The sequence below is a fragment of the Aspergillus saccharolyticus genome, assembly GCF_003184585.1.
Source record: "Aspergillus saccharolyticus JOP 1030-1 unplaced genomic scaffold BP01scaffold_33, whole genome shotgun sequence".
Lineage (NCBI taxonomy): Eukaryota > Fungi > Ascomycota > Eurotiomycetes > Eurotiales > Aspergillaceae > Aspergillus > Aspergillus saccharolyticus.
The window spans coordinates 287,677-312,025 of record NW_020290643.1 but is presented as its reverse complement, the minus strand read 5'-3'; the positions used below and the strand labels follow the sequence as shown (position 1 = coordinate 312,025).

Genomic DNA, 24,349 nt, shown 5'->3' with positions numbered 1-24,349 from the left:
AAAAAAAAAAAAAAAAAAAAAAAAAAAAAAAGGATCCGAAGACCGAGAAACTCGATCAAAGTGTCCGAAATGAGAATCACATGAACAGAAAAGTGTGGGCGGTAGTGTCTCAAGACGCCGCTCGGAAACGTAATGTGAATCGGTTTTGCTTGTGAGACGAAGATCCACGTGTTTGAATGATGTGCGCCATGATAACTCAAGCGACAACAGGTCTGCGAGGGGTGATAGGGATAGGCTTGGGCCCGGAAGCCGAAGATAAGTTCAAGGTCGCCATTCCCAAATCGGTATCATCATCGTACTGTTGGGAGGCTTTGCGCCGAGACTTCTCTTTCCCACCTGCCATCGAGGTAGACTGCCGCCTCGCTGCAGTCACATCCTCTTCTTCACGGATGGTGCTGATGATCTGCTCCTCTGAGACGGGAAAAGTTCCGAACATGAGGCCAAGCTGTTGGAGAAGAGCCACGAAGTGGGCGTGAATTTCAGCGAAAATGTACTGGTTACCCACAATCTCCGACAGATTCCTGGCACGGACCGGACCAGGACGGCGGAGTTGACTGGCCGGATCTAGCGCCCGTCCAGTCAGAAAGGAAGAAACCGGGGTGTATGGTCTGTTTCCGTCTCGATCGGGGCCCTTGTTCTGCTCCTCGCGGCGTTTTTCTTCTTCTTGAAACTTCTCTGCCGAATTCACCATGCCAGCCGCGATGCGCCCAAAGGTGCGCCAAATAACGGGCGACGCCCGAAAGGCCCTACCCGCATCCCGGCCTGCCAAGGCGAGAAGAGCGTAGCTACGTCGTTTCCCGCGGGCCATAGGATCGGGAAGGCGGAAGATGAACGCAATGGTATAGCCGGCGATCCCATCCCCGAAACTCAAAGGTCCGGAAGAAAGCCCGCGGGGCAAGAGTTCACAACTCAGGGTGCGGATAGAAGAGCGACGAAGAATGGCGTAATCGGTAGGGTTAGGAGGTCCACGTAGGGACAGGTAGGTGAGGATATGCGAATGGCAAGCAGGATCTGACGTAACAGAGGACGAATGGAGAGACTCCGGGTAAGATTGATGGACATGCGGGTCGTGTGCGCCATCTTCATGATCGGCGGGACTATTGCCACAGGTGTAAACCACCTGGCGGGACCGCAGGACCGGACTGCCGTTCCGACCCTTGCCATCACTCTTGGCTGTTCCCGGCGCCCCTGGCGGAAGCTGTTTGCTTACATCTTCTGGGAGCGTCAGACTACAACTGGCACAGGTCTCCCCCTCGGCGCCTCCCAAATGGCTCGAGGTCGGTTGTCCCTCCGGTGGGGTGGTCTGGCTCTTCAGAAATGATGGATGGTCTTCAATGCGAGGCGACCGGTTGCCGGCTTCCGGGCTCCTTTCAGATAATTTAGCGGACGAAGGGGGCTTGCTGCTTGTCTGACTGTGCAGGCCATGGGAGGAGGCGGTATCGTGTGAGGTGGCAGGGGTATCAGTGGGAGAATAGTCGGAGGTTTCGGGATAGCATTGTTGACAGGAGAATGGGAGAACCTGCGAACAGATGATGGAGGTTGGACCATGCACCTCGCAGAAATGCGTCAAAGAAAGCTAGAGGCGCGTACGTTAGTGTACTGGCGCGCTAGATTTGAGGCTGCAGAGTGGGGTGGAACAGGAGCAACGTTAAGAGAGAACAGAATAATTCCCTTGCCATTTCGCACGCTTGTCTTAAGACAAATCGCGTCCATTTGAACACAAGATGATCCCAAGAAGCAATATGATTCCATGCGCTTGAAATATCCAATGGAGGTAATACATCCCAGGCACACATTCTCACAGGCAGAGCCAAACTCGATTGCGCGACGAAGGAGAGTAACAGGGGTGTGCCACTTACTATGAAATCCATGTCCGCAAAAGCTTAAGGTCTAGCAATGCCCAACAACCATACTAGACCATTGTTGCAATGCATGCTTTCCCGGGTGTAATGTAGATGACGACGGTGGTGGTAGTCTGGCACAATGACACAAAATTACCACGCAGAGCAGAGAGAGATTAGAGGTAGGAGGGAAGGTTGAAATTCTGGGTGAGGCTGGTCCAGAACCAGAAAGCAGGAAAAGCGGAATCAGTAAGCAACAAGCATTGGTCAGTCAGTGCAACTGCAACTGCAAAGACCAGCTTGCAGGACAAAAGCAAAGACAAGGAGGGGGAAGTGAGAAGAGGGAGGAAGAAGAGAGGGAGGGAGAGAAGAGGGTAAGTAAAGAAATGTGGAAACCGGGGATGTGGTAGAATAAGAGCGCAGAGACAGGTCGAGAGAGGCCAAGAGAGACGAAGGCAAAGCGGAAGAAGGTAGAATAATCAGAGACACATTTCTTCTTAGTTTGATTTTCCTGATACCTGTTTAGCGTAGTTTTTTTTTTTTTTTATTATGATGATTATTTTAATTTTAATTATTTTATTTCTTTTGTTGAGAAAAAAAAATTAATATATGAAGATCGGGAAAGGAAAGGGAGAAGTGAGTGAAGGAGGGACGGAGGGGGAGAAGGAGAGAGAGATGGAGGGACCAGGGCCGGAAGTGGAGTGCATCGCCAACCATGAACAAGCAGCAAAGCAACAGCAGCGGGCGCGCGGCAGAAATTCACTCTCTCCATGGGCTGGTCTGGCCTTGTGCCGGCTTGGGTTTTAGTTTGGTAACAATTGGGTCAAGACTGTAACGTTACCTACCACCAGCCTGAGGCATGAACCGATGAACCACCACCAATCCAAAGGCCCACTCACTGAATGACCACCAACCAAGCACTGTAAGTCAGTGTGTACGAAGTATGTACACTTGCAGTGGTGGCCGGATACTTCCACTGCTCATACTTCCAAGCCTCCCACCGTTCCATGGAAGAGGTTTCGGTTTCTACGAGCAGCAGCAACAATCCGGAGTATATGCTCGTAAATTGATTTAAAATAGATCGTTCACGCTTCATCCATTCCACCCCTTAGGTACTCATAGTGTCAGTACTCCGTAGGTAGTCTCTGAAAAGCCCGAGACAGCTAGTCCCCTTCAGCCCGTCAGCCGGATGGAGCCCGACAGAAAACGGTTTCGGCCTAAGGCGATTTAGCAGGAAAGCCACTTGAAGACACCAGAACAAGCATTCGACTGCTGATGCTGACAGCCTGACTCGGAACGAGAGCATGGGATCGTAGTACTATAGTCGTCATCTCTCTTTTTTCTAATCACCTACTGTTCTCTTCCGTCCTTCCTTCATCAAGAGCACTGCGAATAACTTTGCCGATCCTCGAACCATAGTCCCTGCCGGCTGTAAGGAAGCAACAGCCAGCGCCTGATAACTACTACTTTGACTGATCCTACGGAGTATACAGTAACTAAAAGAAGTACTGAAAAAAGGCAGGCAGTGACTTCGAAAGGTAAGTAGTTAGCTTAATTTACTCATGGTAACTAAAGTAACACCCAGACAACGAATTCGGAGCCCTCTGGCGGTACTTAGCCAAACGCCCCATAGCCCTAACAAAGTTCCGTACCCAATTTGACGGGACGGCTTCTGGCCGCTAAGTTAATCCGCTTCGTTTTACGCAATCGAAGCTCTATAGAACGGCAGATGGAAGAAGTCAATTTATGCCCACCGGCGATGCTCTATTTCAGGCCCAGCCTATTCGCCCACACATCCTCCTTTGCTCTTTGGTTCTTCCATACTTTTCTACAAAGCATTGACGGTACATTCGTCTACGGAATCGATGATGATGATGATGATGATGATGTTTATTTTGGAATTCCCAGTCAGTCAGCTTCCGATCCCCCTCCCAAGCACACACCACACTCGCCGTAGAAACATATTCCCAGATAGGCTGTTGGTTCCGATCAGCCAAGCAGTATCGGCAAGGATCCCCTTCAATTTACTGGAATGCGCCGAATTGAACATTTCTCCTCTTCCTTTGCTTTCTCTTTGTTAATGATCAATACTCGACGACCATTGCTGCTCTTTTTTCCACCGCCCTCCGATCTCGCCCGCCTTTCGCCTTCTGACCCCCTCATCCCATTCGTATTTGCCCTCATTATGTTCCGCTGTGCTCAGCGCGGTTATGTTACTGTGATTTGCTTTTTTTTTTTTTTTTTCTTTTGCTCTACCCCTCTTCTCCCTGTAATTCTCCTGATGGGCGGCGAAGGGGAAAAGCAAATGAGATGCAGGATCCGATCTGAATCACAAGCTAGGAATGCAACTGCCAGAGTGTGCGGCGAGATCCATCAGACGTACTGCGTACAGCACCACAGATGTAAAGTTCGGTTAGTTAGTTAGTACGGAGTACCTTAGTCAGTCGTAGTAAGTTCCGTATACTAAGCATACATACATCAAATAATTGCCGCCGCCCATGTCCGAGATAGCCGATAGCGCAAACCAGGGTTACTCTATCTCCTGCTCCCACTGGGATCCCTGCGGGCTGCGGCAGAGACAACACCTTTCAGATAACCATGTACCTACTAAGCTGGTAGGTAAGTACATGTACTTACTTACTTCTTTACTCCCCGTACATACCCTCAGTATGAAGAGCGATCGAGCGAGTGATGAGTGGGGGGAGCTTTCTCCAATTTACTTCCCCCCCCTCCCCCCCTCTTCCCTTCCCCAATTCTCCGCGATCACATCTCGACCACGCACTGCACGCACATACTCGACGGAATCGCCTCCCCTCTCATTTGATGCCTTTGACGGGAATGGATTATCCAGACGGGACTCGAGAAATGATGACCGCAATTCCACTCCCACAGGAGAGAGGATTGGCATGAATGGTCCATGACCATGACCACTACTTGCCGCCACCCTTGCCAGCATCCATCCATTAATTACTTGGTTTTTAGTCAATTAACTGACTACGGTACGGAAGTAGAATCAAACCAATATTGGATGATGCTCTGCAGGCGATGCTCTCTCCCTCTTTCCCCCCTCCCCCCAAGTGCAATACTTTCGTACAGCCCAACCTGGGGACCTTAAACCTTTACTGCGGCAGTAAGGGTCGAAATGCGAGCAGAACTTGCTGCCTGTCACATGCCCGCCTAGGGACGATCAAATAGTCCGGTAATATGCAATGAAAGATCCGAAAGAGCAAAAGGAGAAAGAAAAGAAGAAAAAGAAAAAGAAAAAAAAAAAAGGAGAGACAAGAGAGACAATGAGAGAGAGAGAACGCAACGGTCCGAATGACCAGTTAAGACCCGACGAAACAGGCGGTGTTCGTTGGGTGTTTCGGTCCGCGGCTGTAGGAGATTGATTCAATGCGTCGCAATAATGAGATGATCCAAGCGAGGCTTTCTTGTTAACCCGAGTGTGATCGTCATGGGCTTGCGACACGGAGAGGGAAAAAAATGTCTCGAGTGATTACTCCATAGGCACTACAGCACTTTGACTACCTAAGTTAAGTAAAGAGTTGACTTTTGGAGAAAAGCAACGCAATCCTTCTCCGCTATAACCTTTTGCCCTGAAGTTTACCTACTTACTGTGTGTAAGAAAACAAATCTAGAACTTTTGGAAAGAGAAGGAAAAGTATACGGTAGGTACAGTACTCCGTAGATTGCCTTGCCTATCCTTTTCTTCCCGATCATATATGAGGATGCTGTGATCACATAACTACTAATACTACTACGGAGTAGGTAATCGATATATCCATGTCGATTCAGACAACAAAGGATGAGTCGACTTCAATTCCTTACGCTCCGATTTGCTCACGGTCGGGTTGAGGATTGGCCCAACCGGGATGGATTCCAATCCTTCGATTCGAAGGACGGCAACACCCTGAACCCTCATCGGCTCACGGCATTTATTGAAAAGCAACAGGCATTACAGAGTACATGCCCCCAAGCTTCCCTTCGAAGGAACCTTGTCGCGCGTTCAGCCCAATGTTTCTAGCAGTTTCGGAAGTCTACTTTCTGCATGCGGAATGCAGCACATCCATCAACTGGACTCCGTACATATGACTACATACATACATACATACATACATACATACATCTCATCGCATCTCATCTCAGGCGTGCTGTCACCGTAGCTGCCGCGGTCGCCGATGTGCATCTCCCATGCAAGTCCGGAGTACCGTCAATTGACAGCTCACGGAGACTTTTTTTTGTGGTTTGGCCAGTTTGTCCTGGCAACGCGACTGTCGCATTCATTATCGGGGAGCGTGTCTTACCGTCGGATTTTCCACGAGAATTTCAAGTCGATCGCCGCCAAGGATAAACTAGTAGCCAGCTTCCTGGTTAACGGTAGTCATCACGTCACACTACATCATAAGGATGAAGTACTATACGGAGTCTGTACAAGTACATCTTGGATCATTCTAGCCCGTTGTGTTGTTTATCGCGACCAGATCATACACTAAGGTACGGAGTACCTTGGCCTTCAATTGCTGCCTGCTCAAGCACCAGAGCTGTTGCGATCGACCGATTCGAGGCAGTGCTCCAGGGGTGAGATAGGAGGTGAATTTCGACAGGTATTATCAGCAGCAAGATAGCCCCCCTAAACAGTCTCGGGCTTGGCTGGATAGCTCCTATCATATAACTATAACTCGTACTTATGTGCGTCGTAGAAGGGTCGATTATACTCCGGGCCTCCGCATGATCCAAAGCCGTCCCCTGGATGGTGCTTTTGTTCCGATAATCTCTGGTCCCCTCGCATTGGGGCTTATCGGGTTGGTTATCTTCAGCCTCCGCTGCAGTCCCTGAGATCTCTTATCCCGCGAGTTGGGCTGCATGCAAGAATGGCTGCCTTTGATTTCCGCAATCGTGGTCGGATTGCGATCGATCGTGGCCCAGGAATATCCGGTTGCCTACAGTAGCATCGTAACATGGAGGTATATTACCATTACCTACCAGAAATTGAGTAACTAAAGGTATTTACCACGAAGATTGCAGAAGGAAAGAAAGCACACGATTAGAGAAGCCTGCTGTGGCCCGCTGTAGCCCGCTGTGGCGGGTAAACGCAATGGCTGCTAGTAGCGGAACTGCGGAAGAACAAAACTGCGGGCATTCCAACCCACTTTCTTTCCACTTGTGCTCCACCGGGGGATCCACCACACACCGAGTAAAGACCTTCCAATCAATCCACCTCAAATTCATTACTCTGAACACAGCGGAGTCCAGGAAAACTGGAACAGAACTAACTCCACGTGGCAATTCAAAGCTGTGATTGGCCACGGCAGGGATTCAGACCTGACACCGCGCGACGAAATCGGACGGCAGAAGCAAGCTGAAAGGCTGAAGCAGAAACTAGGAGAAAATCGCTCGCTCAATTCGACGACCACCGACCGGGCTTTGTCTGAAAATCTTAAACTTTCCTGAATCTCGATGCTTGACTTTGAAGTGCAGCAGCTCCAGCCGAGGGTTTCTCGATTTCTCCGCTTTCTTGCAGATGCAAGAGAGAGAGAGAGGGAGAGAGAGAGAAGCTCTTCGAAGCCTAGTTTGAAGGAGTATAGTAGCGAATTGTACTCCGTTTATACATGAAATTCGACGCTGCTGCATGATGTTCGCGCTAAAGGGCAGGTCGACTACCGAGTAGGCAATTTCCACGGTTCAGGCTAGCCCTACCGAATTGCTCGTGCAGTGCCGTGAACTGCTCTCGAAGACAACTTATTGATCTAGTGACACTGACAGCGCAGGCAGGGGAGAGGAACAGAACTTACTAGTGGATTAAGGTCAAATGTTCAGTTTGGTTCCTGAATATCATTCTTCAAGTTTGCTTCCCACTTTCGTGAACCTGGCCTGTGCTGTGGTCTATGCTTACAGTGATTATTCCACTTCTTGGACCAGGGATGAATAGACCGTATCCTTCGATTCTTTCTAGCAAAGCCTATATCAAGGGATATTATAGAGATCTAGTCTGACTAAATTAACTATGGACGGACTAGGTTACTGGGGATGGAGTAAACAAACAAAGGCGGTCCTCCCTCCACAGCCCAGCATCTCCGGCCCGCAATGAGCAATTGAAGTTACCTAACAACTTCCTCCCTCTCTCCCAAGCAGAACGCACCCATTTGTCATGAACACTAACCCTTGAGACATTGCCATCAGAAAGAACGATTTACCAGCCGCCCCGCCGCCTATCTGGAGACTGAATTACTAAGTAGATGTCGTCCAGATCCCAACGGAGCAGCCCATCCCGAGTAGCCCACCGTACGTATGATACTCCGGAGTACACCACGGCCGGACTGTTCTTTTCTATCAACAATCCCACAGTGCTGGGTACTCCGTACAGCATATACTAACCAGTTACCGTCCGTGTACATAGCAAAGAACACAAAACTCCAACTCCCTCCAACAACCACCCCTCTATATACCTCCTCGTTCTTTGAACTCACAATCACATGTAGTCAGATATGCACCACACCACGACTGATACTCACGTAAGCCCTAAACCCCTCCTTCTCCTCCTCCCCCTCGAATTCCAAGTTTTGATGTTTCTCCTCCAAGGCAACCCCCTCCCCTCCCCGCTCCTGACAAGGAAATTCGAAGCCCCAAGAAGTACTTGCAACTCGTATAGACAGACTACAGAGTCATATTTCATAGAACCCTATCAACCTACCCTGTAGGTATCGAGTCTAGTCCAAGCGACAAGACTGGCTTGGTTCAAATCCGGGACCGCCACCTCAACAGCTCAGCTCAGCTTAGCTTAGCTTAGCTTCCCCTTCCCTTGCCTTCCCTTCCCTCCCCCTCCCCCTCCCCCCACCCACTACGGCATCGGCCACGACCAAAATTCCCGAGCCCAGATCTAATACAGTTAATCCACTGTGGCATCCACATTCAATTTCCTAACTTATCCACTCTCGACGGGGCCGGGCTACAATGCTGCATGTACGGCATGCTGTACTTCAAGTCGATACTTACGTATGGAATCGGGAGAAGCCTGCATAGATGCAACGCAAAATGAAGTGTCTACTCGCGGGAATAGGTGGAAACTGGAATGGAATATACTGTGTGTACTCTGTCAAGGTAATCCACATCAATAATAATCAACATCGAAAAAAAAAAAAAAAAAAACCCCTCATGAAAGTGCCCCAAACTGGAACAAGCCAATCCCGCAGAACAAGAATGGAATTCATCCAGTCCCGAATCACCATTAAGCAAAAAGTCATCATCGTCATCATTCTTCCCAGCCGTGGAGTAAGAGCAAGAGCAAGTGATTTCCAAACCCGCACACCGTTTGTCCGTCCTGTCCCAACCATCCTGAATACATACACTGAACACATAGAAAAAAAAAAGTCATGAGCACGCGTCCAGCACCGAATCACCGCCTATTGATGTAGTCCTTGTTCTCGATTGTGACACTCTTGGTCATGTGATTGACCTTGTAGATACCGACCAGTCGGGAGGCAAGCTCGAACTAGAACAGTCGTAAGTATGAGCAACACAATAGAGACCAGTAAGTAGACTTACCATGTTGTTTCTCAGCGAAATGACGATGAATTGGGCGTTCTTGGTTCGCTCCTTGATATAAGATGCCACGATAGAGACCTGATACCCTGTTAGTGGGCGGGACACGGGCTGTAGATTCTTGGCTTCACTCACATTTCGGAAATCCAGGGCAGCGTCGATCTCGTCCATCACGTACAGAGGTGTAGGCTTGTAGTGATGCAGAGCAAACACCAGTGCCAGACTGGATAGCGTCTTCTCTCCACCCGACAAGTTGGCAATGTTTTTCCAACTCTTCTTCGGTGGCATCACCGAGAACAGGATTCCCTCGGAGAAAGGGTCGAGTGAGTCGACCAACTCCAGTTCGGCATTACCGCCCATAGTGATCATCTGGTACATCTCCTTCAGGCGAAGAGAGATGATACCAAACCCTTCCATGAATCCGTTCAAACGGGCGGACCGAAGACCGTCAAGGCGAGCTTTAGCACTATCCCGTGCGGCGAGCGCAGTGGCCAGATCGGCCGAGCGAGCTTCGTGTTCGGTTGCTCGACGGCGATACTCCTCAATCACAGTCAGGTCGACCGACGCATTTTGAGTCTTCTCTTCCAAGACAGCAATCGTGGCTTTCAGCGACTCCTTGTTCATCTCGGACAGCTCATCTTTCGTGAACACCTGAAGCTCGGTGGCCTGATGCTCCTCGCCCAGATCACTGATGTTCTGCAGCGTCAGCTTGGATAATTTGTCCTGCCAGTAGCGGCCGCGCTTTTCGTTCTCGGCGAGAGCTTTCTGGTTCTCTTCAAGCTTGTTGCGCATCTCAATCTCCGTGGCGCGAGACTCGTTCAGTTCAGCAACCTTCTCGTCAAGCTCGGCCTTCATGGCTTGGAGGCCTTCCTGCTTGGTTTCCAGAGCCTGTAACCAGTTAGTCACTGCTTCAGCACTTTTGATGAGCCATAACCTACATCTTGGCCTTCCTCCACCTTTTGCCTCCAGCCGGATGCATCGCTGGCCTGATTGGCCACGTCTTCGTTCAACTTATCAAGCTCCTCTGCAACATGCTCAAGCTCCCTCTCCGCCTCGGCGTGAGCTTTCGAGTGCTTTGCGATGAGCTTCTCGTTCTTGGACTTGCCCACTTCAGCATTCGAGATTTCCTCGGATAGGAGGTTGATCTGCTCTTTGAGGCCGTCGACCTTGGCTTTTTGTCCACGGAGTCTCACACCGCCAACCTCCATGATCTTGTTTTGCAGGGTCTGGATCTCCTGCTCAATCCCGCCTTTCTGTTCGCGGAGATCTTCGATCTCTTCTTCGAGGGCGGCAATCTGCTTTTCAAGGCTCCTCGCTCGGCTGGCATCCGTCTTGGATGGCTTGTGCTCAGCGCTCAGCTCTTGGACGCGACGCTGAGCATCTGCAAGACTGCGGTTGGCACTGTCGATTTCAATCAAGATCTTTTGGATCTTAGTCTCTATCCGTGGAATTTCGTCCATCCTCTCCCTGATTGCCGCCTCCATCTGTCTTTGTTTCTCCTGGAAGTGTTGGAACTTCCTCTCCGTCTCCTCCAAGTCACTCTGCAGCTTGGCCACCTGCTCTCGACTTGTATCAGCAACTAGTTTTGACGACATGGCGCCCCGTGCGACTCGGGTACCACCGCCACTCATCGTTCCAGAAGTATCGATGAGCTGGCCATCAAGAGTCACGACTCGCCAGCGCTTGGCACCATATGCGATGCGGTTGGCCTGTTCCAAGTCCTCGGCCACTAGCGTGTTCTGCATCACGCTATAGAAAGCTGGAGCAAATTTGGGATCCTTTGGCTTGACTAGGTCGAAGAGTCGATGAACCTTCTCCGGAGTAGAGACCTTGGACATGTCTCGACGAGGGAGACGGTCAAGGAGGATGAAGTTGGCCCGACCAAGGTTGTTCTTTCGTAGATAGTCGATGCATTGTTGTCCAACTTCAACCGTGTCAACCACCATGTTATCCAGAGCAGGACATGCCGTCGAGATAGCAACGTCAAACTTCTCATCGATCATACCAAGATTTCCAAGGCGACCATGGAAGCCCTCGATGCGACCAGACTCTTTGAGACGCATCAATCCAGATAGGACGCTACCACGATTTTGAGTGCTTGCAAGGCTGGCTCGTGCCTCTTCCGCCCTCTGTCGAGCACTGGAGACATGGGCTCGTACCTCGGGCTCTCTATTGGCGTACTTCTTGAGATCGTGTTTCAGCTTAGCCACCTCTTCCTCAAGGGTAGCTTTCTGGGCTTTGCGTTCCTCAAGATCGTTCTCCTTGGTTGCTAGGGTTTCCTCAATCGAAGTGATCTTTGATTGCGCTTCTTCGAGCAGAACAGCACCAGCGTTGCTTCGCTCGTAAAGGATGTCAAGCTCACTCTGTGCCACAGCCACAGCCGAGAGCTTTTTGTTGATTTTCTCATCCCAAGGCTCAAGCGACTTCTGCTTTGCGGTAATCTGATCCGAAAGGCCTTGGGTTTTGCCTTTTAGACTCTCACGAATGTCGGCCAATTCCTGCTCTTCGACCTTCATCTCTTTCTCAAGCTCGGATGTTTCCTTGGTCTTCTTCTCGATATCATCGGAATGTTTCTGCACCAGACTCTCACATTCGGAAGCAGCCAGCCGAGTGCTTTGCATTGTCTTCTCCAGCTTCTTCTGCTTGCCGACCAGGAACTTCTTCTTCTCTTCGAACTTCACGTTCTCCTTGTCATACTTAGCCATTTCCTTGACAAGCGCCTGCACCTCTTTTTCCATGTTCTCATATTCCCGCATCCCACGTTTGTAGGCTTTCTCGAGCTCTTTGATACCAGATTCGTTACCCTCGTGCTTTTCAAGCTCCATGTTTAGGAGTTCTTGCATCTGTAGGATGGCCTCTTCAGTGACTCGGATATTGTCCGCACATTCATCAATGTAGATTTGGTAGAGAGCCGACTGTTTCTCAGATAGCTCATTCTCGTCCCGGATGTAAGAAAGAGCCTTGTCCTTCTTGTCCTCGAGGGCGACCTTTTCCTTCTCAACGTGCTGGACACGATTATTCTTTTCGACGCAGACATCGTTCAGCTGCTCAAGCTCCGTGGCCGCCTCGTCGATAGGCGTCTTGTACTTTGAAGTTCCGATAATATCCTCGAGATACTCCAAGAGCCCATCCTCGTGTTCGTTGGCGGCCTTAGGCTTCATCTGAGCAATAGACTCAACTTCACCTTGAAGGATCAAGAATCGTTTATGATCCAAATCAATACCACGGTCGCGAAGTAGCGTCGTCACTGCGGTAAAGCTCGTCTCCTTGGCATTCATATAGTATTTGCTGCTGTTGTTTCTGAACGCCCTCCGGGAAATAATTAGTTGGGAATCTGGTACTACTTCATGAGTGCCATTCGGCTGATCAATGATCTCCTGGAAGTGGACCTCGACTTCACACGATGGCAAGTTTGGGTGATTGGCAGAATTATGAATCAGAGCCGATATCTTGCCCTGACGCATTTTGCTTGCTCGGAATCCGAATACAAACAACAATGCATCAATAACATTCGATTTCCCCGATCCATTCGGTCCGACAACGGAAGAGAAGGATGCATGGAAGGGACCAACGATCTGCTTTCCTGCGTAACTCTTGAAATTCATCATAACCAAAGTGGTGATCATCAAGCGACTAGTCGGGCCCGACGGCTCCTGGGAGGCGGACGGAGCCATCGTCCGGGATTTCAGCATTATGTCCATGGGCTTCTCGAGCACCGTTGTGTTCGGGTCGATGAGTGGAATTTGTGGCTTCTCATCTTCATTCGATTTCGATGGTGACTTCGACGACGACTTATTCACTGCCGCCTCGGTAATATCGCCAAGTGGAGGCACACTTTCTCTTTGAAGTTGAGGCTGAGGTGGGGGTGAGGTGGAGGGCTCTGAAAAGTGGATGTCAGCAATGCTCTGCCTCGAGCTGGGGACACGACCTGCAGGGTGAAGCCATACCCTTTGTTTTCACTTGCACGGGCGTCTTCTCAGACGAGAGATCCGGTGCTGTGACTGTTGCAATACTGTCGCCCTCTTCATTGGGCTCCGGCAGTTGCGATGACTCCAGCGGTTCCACTGTCCTTGACCTGCGTGTTCTGCACCGCGGGGCACTGGAGGTGAGGGGCACTTCGGGTTCCCTGACGCTTGCAAGACTTTCACCTTCTTCTGCAAGCTGCGATGACTCCGATGGGTCTACAGCTCTGGACTTGCGCGTTCTACGCGCCATACGAGGTGCGCTCGTCTCTTCTGGATCCTGGGCACTGGCGAGACTTTCACCTTCATCAATCAACTGCGACGATTCGGACTGGTCAACGGTTCTTGACTTGCGGGTTCTGCGTGTTGTGCGAGGAGCGCTGGATGCAGCTGGGTCCTCTGGCGCTCTGATGCTTGCAAAGCTTTCACCTTCGTCGAGCAACTGCGATGACTCCGATGGGTCGACCGTCCTCGATTTGCGGGGCCTGCGTGTCGCACGAGAAGCGCTTATTGTGGATGTAGTTTGTGGTTCTCTAATGCTGGCAAGACTTTCGCCTTCATCGACCAGCTGCGACGATTCCGAAGGGTCCACCGTCCTGGACTTGCGGGGTTTGCGTGTCGTGCGGGTGGTACTCGATATGGATGTAGGCGCCTCTGTCGGTTCAGCCGTTACTTGTCTGCGAGATGATCTTTTGACTCCACTGGGTCTCTTGGGAACTGGGGTGCGTTCGCCCTCCTCTTCGTCGTCATCATCTTCATGCCGGGACGGCGCCGTGGGGGTAACATTTCCAGGATCTTCCTCCTCTGATGGCGTTTCTTCTGGGACATAACTCCTGCGAGGAGCAGCACGCCGGGATGGCCGGCCTCTAGCAATTGACGACATTATTCTGTATCGATGTTAGTCGCCTGTGGATGCTGCATGGAGGCGGAATTCTGACCGTGTGCAGGTGCCAAAGTTGACATTTGAAAGCGCCGCAGGTGGAAAGTGGGTTGTTTACATCCCCGCCCGAAGTGGCATGGTGTTATTTTTCTGCCACAACATTTGCATCCTTTGGTTCACATGGTTGACCGCCTTTCGTGTACGGATCGAGTCGTACGGTACTGTCAACATCGGCTTCAATATTACCGTCGGCGCAGGAATCGCCAGCTAAAGGTCAAGATGGCGCCTTGGGAGGATTTTGATTCCATCTTTCAGTTCAACAAGGACTTTAGCTACGATGGCAAGCTTATTGAACAGATCATATCCAATCGCCGTGCTCTAGAGGAACGGCTTTTCGCAGACAGACTCTTGGGATTGCTCGGCGTCAGAAAAGGTAGCTCTCCCCACCCCAAGGATGGAAACTTGACCTTCTGGCTGACCAGAATGAAACTACAGTCACACGTCTCTATCCTCCTCGATCCAATGCTGACCTCCGTACACTGATCGGGCACATTGTATCGTCTCCGCTCGACATCCATCACAAGCAATCGTTGATATACTACATTCTCAAAGATTGCCGCGGCTCCAGCAACGATGCGGCTACGCAGTTCTCGCGCCGGTGTCACCTGCCGGAGAAGTATAGGCTATTCATAGACGGGTTATGGAACCTTGATAGATTGGATTTCAAAGTATGTTTTTGCTTCCTCGGCTGCCACGGTTGGACGCGGATTTCTGACTATCCTATGTGAGCAGCGAGCTGTCGAATACCTGACCGAGCCCTCCATTATTCCCACATTTCCCGACGAGATCCTCTACGTCTTGACCCTTCCTCATCTCCCCAAACATGATGACAGCCTCGTCATGGCATATTACCTCACCGTGGCCCCGCCACTGGCCTCCGAGAAAGTGCAGAGAGCCTTCTTCAAAACCCTGTGCCGCGCAAGTATTACCGAGGCTTTCTACTTCACGCGCAAGCACGATGAAGAACTCCGCCGAAGATACCTGGAGAAGCTCATTGAATTTGTCCTGTCAAGCGAGGCTGGCTCCGCGCGAAGTGCAAGGGCTATGGAACTGATTGGTCTTCCTTTCGATGCGCAGGAGGAAGAGTGGTTCGAGGAGTCTCTACTCCGTGGAAATGCGCGTGGGCTTCAAGGACACAGAGACACGGTCATGATGCGACGCCTGGCAACAGGGAGGCTGAATACCCTGTCTACCGACCTTGAGTCGTTAGGTGGAGAGAAAGTCGATGGGTTGAACTGGGACGTTCTGCGGCAAAGCCTGGCTCAATCAAAACTTGTGTCATCTACCAGTGGCGCCAATCAGCAAACCTGAGGCACATTGTCGGCATCGGCTACAATGCGGATTGAAGCAAGTTATTCGGAAGTTATCTGGAGAATAGGAGTTCACATGGGGACTAATGTAATTTTATGATGCATCGGGATATTGACTAGAGGCTACGGTGGCTCTGTTCCTCCTTTATGGGCTCTTACTGTGCTTGAGACAATCAGCATCAGTAATGACTACTATCGACCTCGAGAATCAGAACACAGATGAATATGTACTCCGGAGTAAGGAAGTGATGAGAGCACATGATAATGTATTTGCGGTACAAGCCATACACGGCAACTGCTGGCAAAAGGCGGCGACCAGGGTCCGGGTCGGGGAAACGTACTGTCACCGGAACATTTCAAGCTCAACTGCAACAAAGAATAACTTAACATTCAACACTCATTTACAAGTCACTAAACGCCGCAAGAAATCCTTTATCCTAGATCACTTTCGATTTACCCTTGTCTCTTGCTGGGTTGATTCACACATATCTGGGAATAGGCTGTTCTTTTTGAAAGTAGGGGCTCCGAGGGGCCGCCATTGGAAAGACTCGACACGACGTTCATCGCATGCTGCTAGTGGCCGAGTGAGCACGACCGACACGATCGCAAGATGCCTGTTTGCCAGCATTTTTTGAAAGGCCGGTGTAAATACGGAGGTATGAATTCGCCGCCGTATCTTTGTGGCTCTGAATCATGTCTCACGGACACATGACCAATCACTGATTCTCCCCCTACAGACAGATGCTACAATGAGCACCCTGGCAGGCAAACGGTAGGCGGAAATAAATTCGCAGCTCTCTCCGGCGGTGGCGGCGGAGGAGGCGGCGGAGGCGGCGGAGGTGGAGGTATGTCGAACGCTACCCTATACGCATCTTCCCTTCAATGTGCCCTCTGTTTCATCCTCCCTGAACTTCTTGAACTCACTGCACCTTGTCCCTCTGTGTGCAAATTTACCGTGATTACAAGAATTCCATGATGATTTAGCTCGTCTCTTAGAGCTATCATATACTACCATCAGCAACCTACCCGATGTGATGCGCTCGCTAATTGCTATCTAGGCCGCGGTGGACAGAACCAGCAAAATGCACAGTATGTCATTATTCCGTCTTCTCATGGACTCAGAACTCACATTAATCCCGTTCAGATACGGTGTCACTGCAGCAGATATCAAAGCAGACTTGACTCCAGGAAAGGGTCTTCCTGAATGGATCTTTTCATGCTATGGTCCTGGACGAGATGCTCCGAGACAGCTATTCGGAGGTCCCCAGCGAGAGCAAAGTTTCGAGGAACTCCGACTCCGTCACTATGAACTAATGGCGCAAGGAAAACCCCTCGAGATAGCAGTCTCAGAAGCTCAGGGTCTACATAACGAAGTACGGCACCAAATCGAAGTCGCGCTCAATGACCTGGACGGTGCTGTCAAGTATGTCCTGGATGGAGCCAAGGAGCATCCGAACCGGATCGACATTGTGAATAACAAGACCGGATCGAATTTCGGTGCCACGCCTAAGCTGTTTGGCGAGATCAAGGGTCCAGCTCCCACAGGCCCAGCCTTCGGGGAGCCAGCAGTATTGGGTGATAACGCATACGCAAAGCCAACTCTTGGTCCAGGAATTGGTTTCGGTCAACCTACCCCTTTCACAAACCGTACATCTGGCTTTGGTCAATCGAGTGGTTTCAATCAAGGATCCGGGTTTGGGAAGCCATCATTTGGACAGCCTTCAACGACAGGGACTACAGCCTCACCGTTCAGTCAAGCATCAAGCGGCTTTGGGGCGTCCGCATCGACTCCTTCGCCATTTGCGACGGTTGGACAATCACAGACTGGTACGTCAGGGTTTGGACTTGCATCGGCCTCGCCTTGGGTTCCTGCTCAGCAATCGTCGAACCCGTTTGGTCAAGCAACCTCATCCTCTGGGACCGCAAACCAACGACCAGCTGAGCCAGTCTTTGGCCAGTCTGGGTTCGCGCAGCTAGGCCAACAAGCACCTACTTCAAAGCCAGCGGCAGCTTCGGGTTTTGGAACAGCATCAGCTCCTGGGTTCGGAACACCGTCAGCTCCTGGGTTTGGAGCACAGTCAGCTCCTGGGTTTGGGGCACCGTCAGCTCCTGGGTTTGGAGCACCGTCAGCTCCTGGGTTTGGGGCACCATCGGCTCCTGGCTTTGGATCACCATCGGTTCCGGGCTTTGGCACAGCACCGGCAGCGGCAGCGCCTGGGTTTGGGACAGCACCAGCTTCCGGAGTTGGAACACCTTCAGCGCCGTCCGTTTCAAGGCTCGGGCCAGCATCAACTCCGGCAGGTTCTGGGTTTGGGACACCAGCAGCAGCTACAGCGTCACCGGCTACTCCTACTGCATCGTCCGGACCTGGCTCCAATCCCGTCATCAGGACGAAGGACCCCAGCGAGCTGAACCCAATCCCACCATTGCATGGAGAAACAATTCGTGATCCCCGGACGAACCGGCTCACTAGCTGGAAGGGGCAACCTGTGCAATATATCAAGGACGTACCCTGTTATCGTCACCCTCAGGATGGTGAAACTTGGGTTCGCATCTTCTTCCCTGATGGACCACCCGATCAAGCAAGCTTGAGGGATGCCCAGGCGCACCCCGAGGAATATACTTCCGAGGTGACTCAGCAGTACAGATACTTCATCACGAACGGGTGTTTCGAGGATGGCGTTCTTCCGAGTGTGCCGCCCAAGACTGAGTGGGTGAGCTTCGACTTTTGATGAATAGATAGTTTGGACGGAGCGAGTGTCATGATGATCTACTTTTAATTGTAAATAGCTGCTTACTGATCATCTCCCCAGATGATCGGCGTCCAGGTTGGAACGGACTGGATAGGATTACTGGATCACGATTACAGCTTCAGACTACACAAGCACGAGGATTTTTGATACGCGTTTTTAAGATTTTTCATTTTCATGCCAAGTTTGAGCGGATATAGACGATTGCTTGGCACGGGCCTGGAAGCGCGATCTCTTCCATAAATCCAGACAAGCATATAGTCTGCACCGCCGCCCCGGCCACCAGTCTCAACTAAGAGGTTAGGCGCGCATTTAAGCGGCAATGGTGACCTCAACCTCAACACCAGCCTCGATGTTGATGATGATCTGCTTGACAGTCTCGGTGGGGGCGAGAAGGCTTTACGAGGTGTCAGTCCATCCGGCTCACGATGCGATTGCTGATCAATGGTCCATAGGGAGGACTTACTCGATGAGACGCTTGTGGATGCGCATCTCGTACTTGTCCCAGGTCTTGGAACCCTCACCGTTGGGGGTCTTACGGGTGGAGATGTGAAGGGTCTTGGTAGGGAGACGGACGGGACCCTTGACCTGGAGGGACTTGGAGCGGGCACGGTCGATCAGCTCAGTGCAGACCTTCTCGAGGGAAGCGACCTTGCGAGAGGTAAGGGTGATGCGGATCTTGTGGACCTTCTGTAGATGGGCGAGAGCAAAGACATTCGTTAGTCACACATGTGCCGTCGCGTTTGATAATGGACGATGGCTTGGTCCATAAACCCCCATGCATGTCCGGCGCGAAGGCTTTCGTTGAGACAGCGAGGTTGGAGAAAGAGGGATAGAAGAGGCATCATGAACGTACGGGGCCCTCGCCGAAATCCTTCTCGGGCTTCTGGAAAGACATCTTGGATGTAGTTGAGCGGTGGGGTGAGACCGTGGGATTGAGATGGCTTTGAGGGATGGATCAGCTGTCGTTCACAGAGAAGGAAGAAAAAGGAGGGAGAGGGAACATACCGTAGGTGAGGCTGGCTACCAATCAAGACCTGAACTTCGGGGTTCGGTAAGGTGATGATGGCTGTTGAAAGAGGGTCTGTTGCTATCGCGGACTAATAGCTGGGAAATTCCTCCTGTATTTTTTATTTTTCAATCATCGTGCGCTTAGCGGCTCTTGTGCGGGAGTCGGCCTTGGCGCCCTCGCCTATCACACGCTAACCCAGATTGAGTGCCAGAGCATGGTCGGGCTGAGTCAGCAGATACTCCGCGGCGGCGTCTGGATCGGGTTAAGCCAAGAATGGTTTCGGCGGGCGGGCGATGGAGCCGATGATGATGACGATGTCTTCATGTCGCAACGATCAGTGACGATGTTGATGATTCATGATATCTGTCCTTCTTTTCAGGCTACTGTGCCATTGTTGCGATCCCTGAGCTGCTCGGTACTTCCGCATCGCTGATTCCAGTCCAGCCTTTCTGTCATGCCCGGTTTACCACCTCTTGCGCCGGTTCCACCTCCGGAGGTGCAGAGCAACATCCCCGCGGCGGAATGGGAGCTCTATATGGATGCATGGGTCATGCTATTGAAATTGCGCGTCGAACTGCCAGAGTCACAATTCAAGGAACATGCGCTCAATGACGCGTCTACGATTACATTCTTGACCTCTTTCTTCTACCAGTCGACCTACCCCGGCTTACTTCGGTCTCACACAGCGCCGCACGCACGCTCATTACGGAAACTGTGCTTTCTATTGACGCGAAGGCTGCTCCTCGATGCCTCTACAACCCCGCCAGAGCTACTGGACTGGAGAGTACTTGCTGGCATGTGTTGCTGTTACCCCTCCAGCTCCGCTTTGAAGAGGTTACTGGCTGATGCTTGGGACCAGCATGAGGATGCGATCACTTCCAGTCTGGAGAAGGCCAAGGTCCAAGCAATCAGGGAACTGTCATCTTTGAACGTCGGCAAGCCCCCTGCGATTCTCATGGACCTCAGACTTTTGACGGTCCTGGCCTCAGCGCTGCCCGGCTGCGGCCATGTGCTCATGGCCGGCTCTGACTTTCTCGATACTGTATTCGACGCATATCAAACACATCCACGGGAGGACGTGCGGAAAGTACTCGTGGCGAATGTCTATGTCGGGCTGTGCTCATTTATCAAGGGCCCCAAGCCCAATCTATCGTCTCTCCTAGACCAGCTGTACGGCATGAAAGCCAGCGCGGCGGTTGGCGCTAGCACGAAGAAGGAGCCTACTCTACTGTCCGACGTCATCTGCAGCACCGACTTCTTAGCCCGCCTAGACCGTCACCTCAATGCAGACGTCAATCCTCAAAAGCGCGGACAAGACCTCCTGGCCAGCCTGCGCGCATATCAAGCAGGAACCCAACCGCTCCACCGCCGCTACCAGAAGAAACCACGCAAGCGGGCGATCAACAAAGGCAAAGACCGAGCCACTGACGAGGACGAAGGTCTCCTCCCCAAGGCGGCCGAGGACCTCCACATCCACAAGATGTCGCTCATCACGCAAGTTCAGGACCTCTTCCCCGACCTCGGCACGGGCTACATCGCACGTCTCCTCGACCACTACCACGACGACCCCGAAACCATCGTTGCGCACCTCCTCGACGACTCCATCGCCCCGGAGTTACAATCCCTCGATAGATCCGAACCCCTCCCTACTCCGACAACAACCCACCACCACCACGACCCCTTCCCCCCACACTCCCCGACCCTCACAACCCCTCCACCAGTCCAGAGAAAGAACATTTTCGACACAGAAGTCGATCTTGCCGAACTTGCCCGCTCAGACGACAAGACCCTCCGCTTCGGCCGTGCCAACCCCACCCTCACCGCCGACGCGCTGCTCTCCGACCGCTCCAACCACGCCGCCCAGAAGGCGGCCATCATGTCCGCCCTCGCCACGTTCGACTCCGACGACGACGAACGCGACGATACCTACGATGTGACCGACGTCGGCGGCACAGTGGACACGACCGTCGCCGCAGAAGACGAAACCACCACCAGCACCACCACGACCTCGCGTGGTGGCGCTGGCGCAGCCCCCGAGGACAACGAACTCGCCATCTACCGCGCCTATAAATCCAACCCCGCGTTATTCGGCCGGGATTCTGCGACGAGACGCGCGCAGCCCCGCGCCGCCCTGAAGCGCGAGACCGGGCTGACAGACGAGGCGATCGAGGGGTGGGCCGTGATGCTGGCGCGGGATCCGAAGCGCATGAAGCAGCTAGAAGATCTGGCGCTTGGGTTTGCGCCGGGGCAGGGTGGGGCAGGGGGCCTGAATCAGCCGGTGCTGGCCTCCACGGCGTATCGGAAGGGTGCTGCGGCGGAGGATGGGGACGGGGATGGAGAGAGTGGAAGCGAGACGCCGGGAAGTTATCCGGGTGGTTCTTCCATGAGAGGAAGGGGCGGTGGTGGTGGGAGAGGGAGAGGCCGAGGTGGCAGAGGACGAGGGGGTGGTGGACGTGGCGGCGGTGCTGGAGACAGTGCCAGTGCAGGCCAGGGACAGAACCCGGCTGCTGCCAGGCAAAGGAAAGAGGAGAATAAGGCTAGTCGTGCGAATCATAATCGACGGCAGCAGAGAGCGAAGAAGGTGGCCAGAGCCGGGGGAATGGTTGGTTGATCCAGGGAGGGAATAGATTCTATGAGCTAGACACCACACATAGAGTATCTAGATTTGTAGGCTGGGAAGGAAGCCTCCGCGATCTGGGGCCTAACATCCAACGCGCAGGGGACGGCCATCAATCCAGTGACCAGAACATGACTGCAATCAAAACATCATCATATCATTAAAGAATACCAGATTTGTCATAAAGGGCCCTTCAAACGCCAATCCGTAAGTCTCTCATGTCCAACTATACAGTGATTGTTTCGTGCATCTGGGCCACAGCGCTAAGTACTGTACAGGATAGTATAGTTTCTACATTTACAGACCAGAACAACCGCCACAGCTCGAAACCGCAACCGACTGTTCAACCATGAAGTTTCAAACACCGGTCTATTCCCATTCCCAGCTCTAGTGGTGATCCGAGAAGACGCCCTGTTGAGCACACTGTTTCCTGCACTCCTCCAGAATCCGGACTTGTTTGGCCACATCGCCGAGTTTACCAATGACCTCCTTATTGCCGTCATAGAAGGTGAAAATGGTATAGGGGATACCCGTGTCGCGGCAGAACTCCAAAACCAGCCGTTGCGTGCGGCGCAGGTTGTGGCGGGGAATGCGCGGGTAGAGGTGGTGGATGGCCTGGAATTGCAGGCCGCCGTGAAACCAGTCCAGCCAGGTCGGGCAGTCTACATCCATGGTGGTGCGAAGCATTCGCTGGGGAAAGGACTCGTTGACACCCATGTCAGATGTGGACATGGCGAAGTGGGAGAGAGTGATCTGCACGTGGAGAGGGGAGGTGACCATGTGCGAGATCAGAAGGAAGGTTAACCGGCTCTTCCAGTCCGGGATGGTGCAATACAACACACCGTAGCCAAACCAGTACCAGAAGAAGACCTGGCCGCCGATCTCGAACCAGCGATGCCACCAAGCGGGACCCTTCTTCGGTGCTTGGCCCGTGAACAGATACTCCCAGCTTAGCCGGTAAAGGTTGAATCGCCCAAAGAGGAGAATGGGATAGTATAGATAGTTCTGGAAGCGCAGCATGAATTTAGCCACGGCGTCATAAGTCATCACGCGGTCGTAGTAGGTGCTTCGAAGACTGGTTAGGAAGCGGTGGGAAATGGCAAAGAAAGGCATATGCTCAATGTCAGGATCATGCTCCGGGGCGTTGGTCACGATGTGATGAACATTGTGGCTCCGTTTCCACCATCCGAGACTGAGTCCTCCGAGGTAGTCTGCGATAATGATACCGATCACTGTATCGAAGTGGAAGTTATGCGTTATACCCATATGACCAGCATCATGGGCGGTGAAGACAAGCTGGTGCCAGAAGCACCCCAAGAAAAACCCAGATGTCCCGTACCACTCCAGCTTGAGGAAGTAATACGAGAGGGCCGCGAACAGGGTATACCGACAACACTCGATGAAGTACGAAAAGTAGCGGCAATCATACAACCCCTCTGCTCGGATCTGATTGTCTAGAAGACGATAACGCTGCCTGATCTTCTCTTGATTTGCCGAGTCGAGAGAGGGGAACTTGGCCGTGTCAAAGTCGAGTTCTTCTTGCGTGCGCGCATCGAGAAAGAAGGGTTTCGGTTTTGACTCGTCTTCGAGTGGTGCGGCTAGAGTTGGGGCTTCGGCCGCCGAAGGCTTCCGCTGACGGACCGAAGCAATCGAGTCTATTGCGTCGAAGATCGGGGACGGAGGCTGTGACGTTTCCTGGCCGGAACTTTCCTGGCCTGAACTTTCATCATCGGACAAGCAATCTTCGGTGTACGGACGGAACTTCCCGCCCTGGATCGGAGGCAGGAAGTTTAACCACGGGCCCTGGATGCGACCGATCTGGAACGAGAGCATACGTTGACGCGCCTCCTGGGAATGCAACCTATATTCAAGCATGAGATCAGTTATGATTCGGGACCAGAGAGGATGGCCCAGGCGCGAAGCCACGTACGCATTAATCTCGTCCGTTGCATCCTTGCCCACCATGTGTCTAATAGACTTATCACCTCCAGGGTGATATGGGATCCAAGCATCGACTCTCAAAACGCGACCGTCAAAGATAATAACGTGTTTGCCATCTGCGATGAGGCCCTCGATGTAGCGGCGCGTGAGGACGGAGTCCTTCCGGGTCGCGGAACTTTTCCCCATTGCGGCCATTGCTGCCTGCGTAGTGAACACGATTTTAGTGATGGTCAATAGGAAAGGGCATTTTACTGCTGATACTGTCAATTGAAAGGAAGAGACGTAAAAAAAAAAAAAAAGGAAGAAGAAGAAGAAGAAGAAGCAGAAGAAGGGAGTTCGGGAGAGAGAAAGTAGACGAAGGGAGGGAGGAGGAGGAGTGGGAGGAAGAGGAAGAGAAAGAATGCAAGGACAATTGAGTACTTCCGTAGTTTTTAGTT

General features: G+C 52.0%; 7 protein-coding genes across 7 annotated transcripts; 3 read left to right on the top strand and 4 right to left on the bottom strand.

Moving 5' to 3' along the window:
• Nucleotides 1-196: 196 nt before the first annotated feature.
• BP01DRAFT_385338 (folliculin domain-containing protein) lies at nt 197-1,871 on the bottom strand (the record flags this gene model as incomplete). Its single annotated transcript, XM_025577584.1, has 2 exons — nt 197-1,576; nt 1,860-1,871. 2 exons carry the CDS (start codon nt 1,869-1,871, stop codon nt 197-199), a joined length of 1,392 nt encoding a protein of 463 aa, XP_025428665.1.
• Nucleotides 1,872-8,968: 7,097 nt separating this feature from the next.
• On the bottom strand, nt 8,969-14,289 carry smc4 (condensin subunit SMC4). Its single transcript, XM_025573648.1, has 5 exons — nt 13,328-14,289; nt 10,319-13,260; nt 9,516-10,268; nt 9,384-9,461; nt 8,969-9,330 (listed from the first exon to the last, which is right to left on the bottom strand). Exons 1-5 carry the CDS (start codon nt 14,223-14,225, stop codon nt 9,235-9,237), a joined length of 4,767 nt encoding a protein of 1,588 aa, XP_025428664.1. The 5' UTR covers nt 14,226-14,289; the 3' UTR covers nt 8,969-9,234.
• A 185-nt stretch (nt 14,290-14,474) lies between these two features.
• On the top strand, nt 14,475-15,895 carry BP01DRAFT_346618 (ELYS family protein). The gene is made up of 3 exons (XM_025573647.1): nt 14,475-14,655; nt 14,718-14,950; nt 15,015-15,895. Exons 1-3 carry the CDS (start codon nt 14,502-14,504, stop codon nt 15,591-15,593), a joined length of 966 nt encoding a protein of 321 aa, XP_025428663.1. The 5' UTR covers nt 14,475-14,501; the 3' UTR covers nt 15,594-15,895.
• Nucleotides 15,896-15,988: 93 nt separating this feature from the next.
• Nucleotides 15,989-18,527, top strand: BP01DRAFT_325196 (FG-nucleoporin nup42). Its single transcript, XM_025572854.1, has 3 exons — nt 15,989-16,248; nt 16,330-16,441; nt 16,737-18,527. Exons 1-3 carry the CDS (start codon nt 16,203-16,205, stop codon nt 18,322-18,324), a joined length of 1,746 nt encoding a protein of 581 aa, XP_025428662.1. The 5' UTR covers nt 15,989-16,202; the 3' UTR covers nt 18,325-18,527.
• Nucleotides 18,528-18,616: 89 nt separating this feature from the next.
• On the bottom strand, nt 18,617-19,402 carry S10a (40S ribosomal protein uS10). The gene is made up of 4 exons (XM_025575658.1): nt 19,351-19,402; nt 19,199-19,286; nt 18,809-19,032; nt 18,617-18,739 (listed from the first exon to the last, which is right to left on the bottom strand). Exons 2-4 carry the CDS (start codon nt 19,238-19,240, stop codon nt 18,655-18,657), a joined length of 351 nt encoding a protein of 116 aa, XP_025428661.1. The 5' UTR covers nt 19,241-19,286; nt 19,351-19,402; the 3' UTR covers nt 18,617-18,654.
• A 283-nt stretch (nt 19,403-19,685) lies between these two features.
• On the top strand, nt 19,686-22,119 carry BP01DRAFT_325188 (ASCC2 family CUE domain-containing protein). The gene is made up of 2 exons (XM_025572853.1): nt 19,686-21,696; nt 21,745-22,119. The coding sequence occupies exons 1-2, from the start codon at nt 19,809-19,811 to the stop codon at nt 21,963-21,965; spliced, it is 2,109 nt and encodes a 702-aa protein (XP_025428660.1). The 5' UTR covers nt 19,686-19,808; the 3' UTR covers nt 21,966-22,119.
• On the bottom strand, nt 22,108-24,230 carry BP01DRAFT_359350 (fatty acid desaturase). The gene is made up of 2 exons (XM_025575657.1): nt 23,902-24,230; nt 22,108-23,832 (listed from the first exon to the last, which is right to left on the bottom strand). The coding sequence occupies exons 1-2, from the start codon at nt 24,105-24,107 to the stop codon at nt 22,359-22,361; spliced, it is 1,680 nt and encodes a 559-aa protein (XP_025428659.1). The 5' UTR covers nt 24,108-24,230; the 3' UTR covers nt 22,108-22,358.
• Between the last annotated feature and the right edge of the window lie 119 nt (nt 24,231-24,349).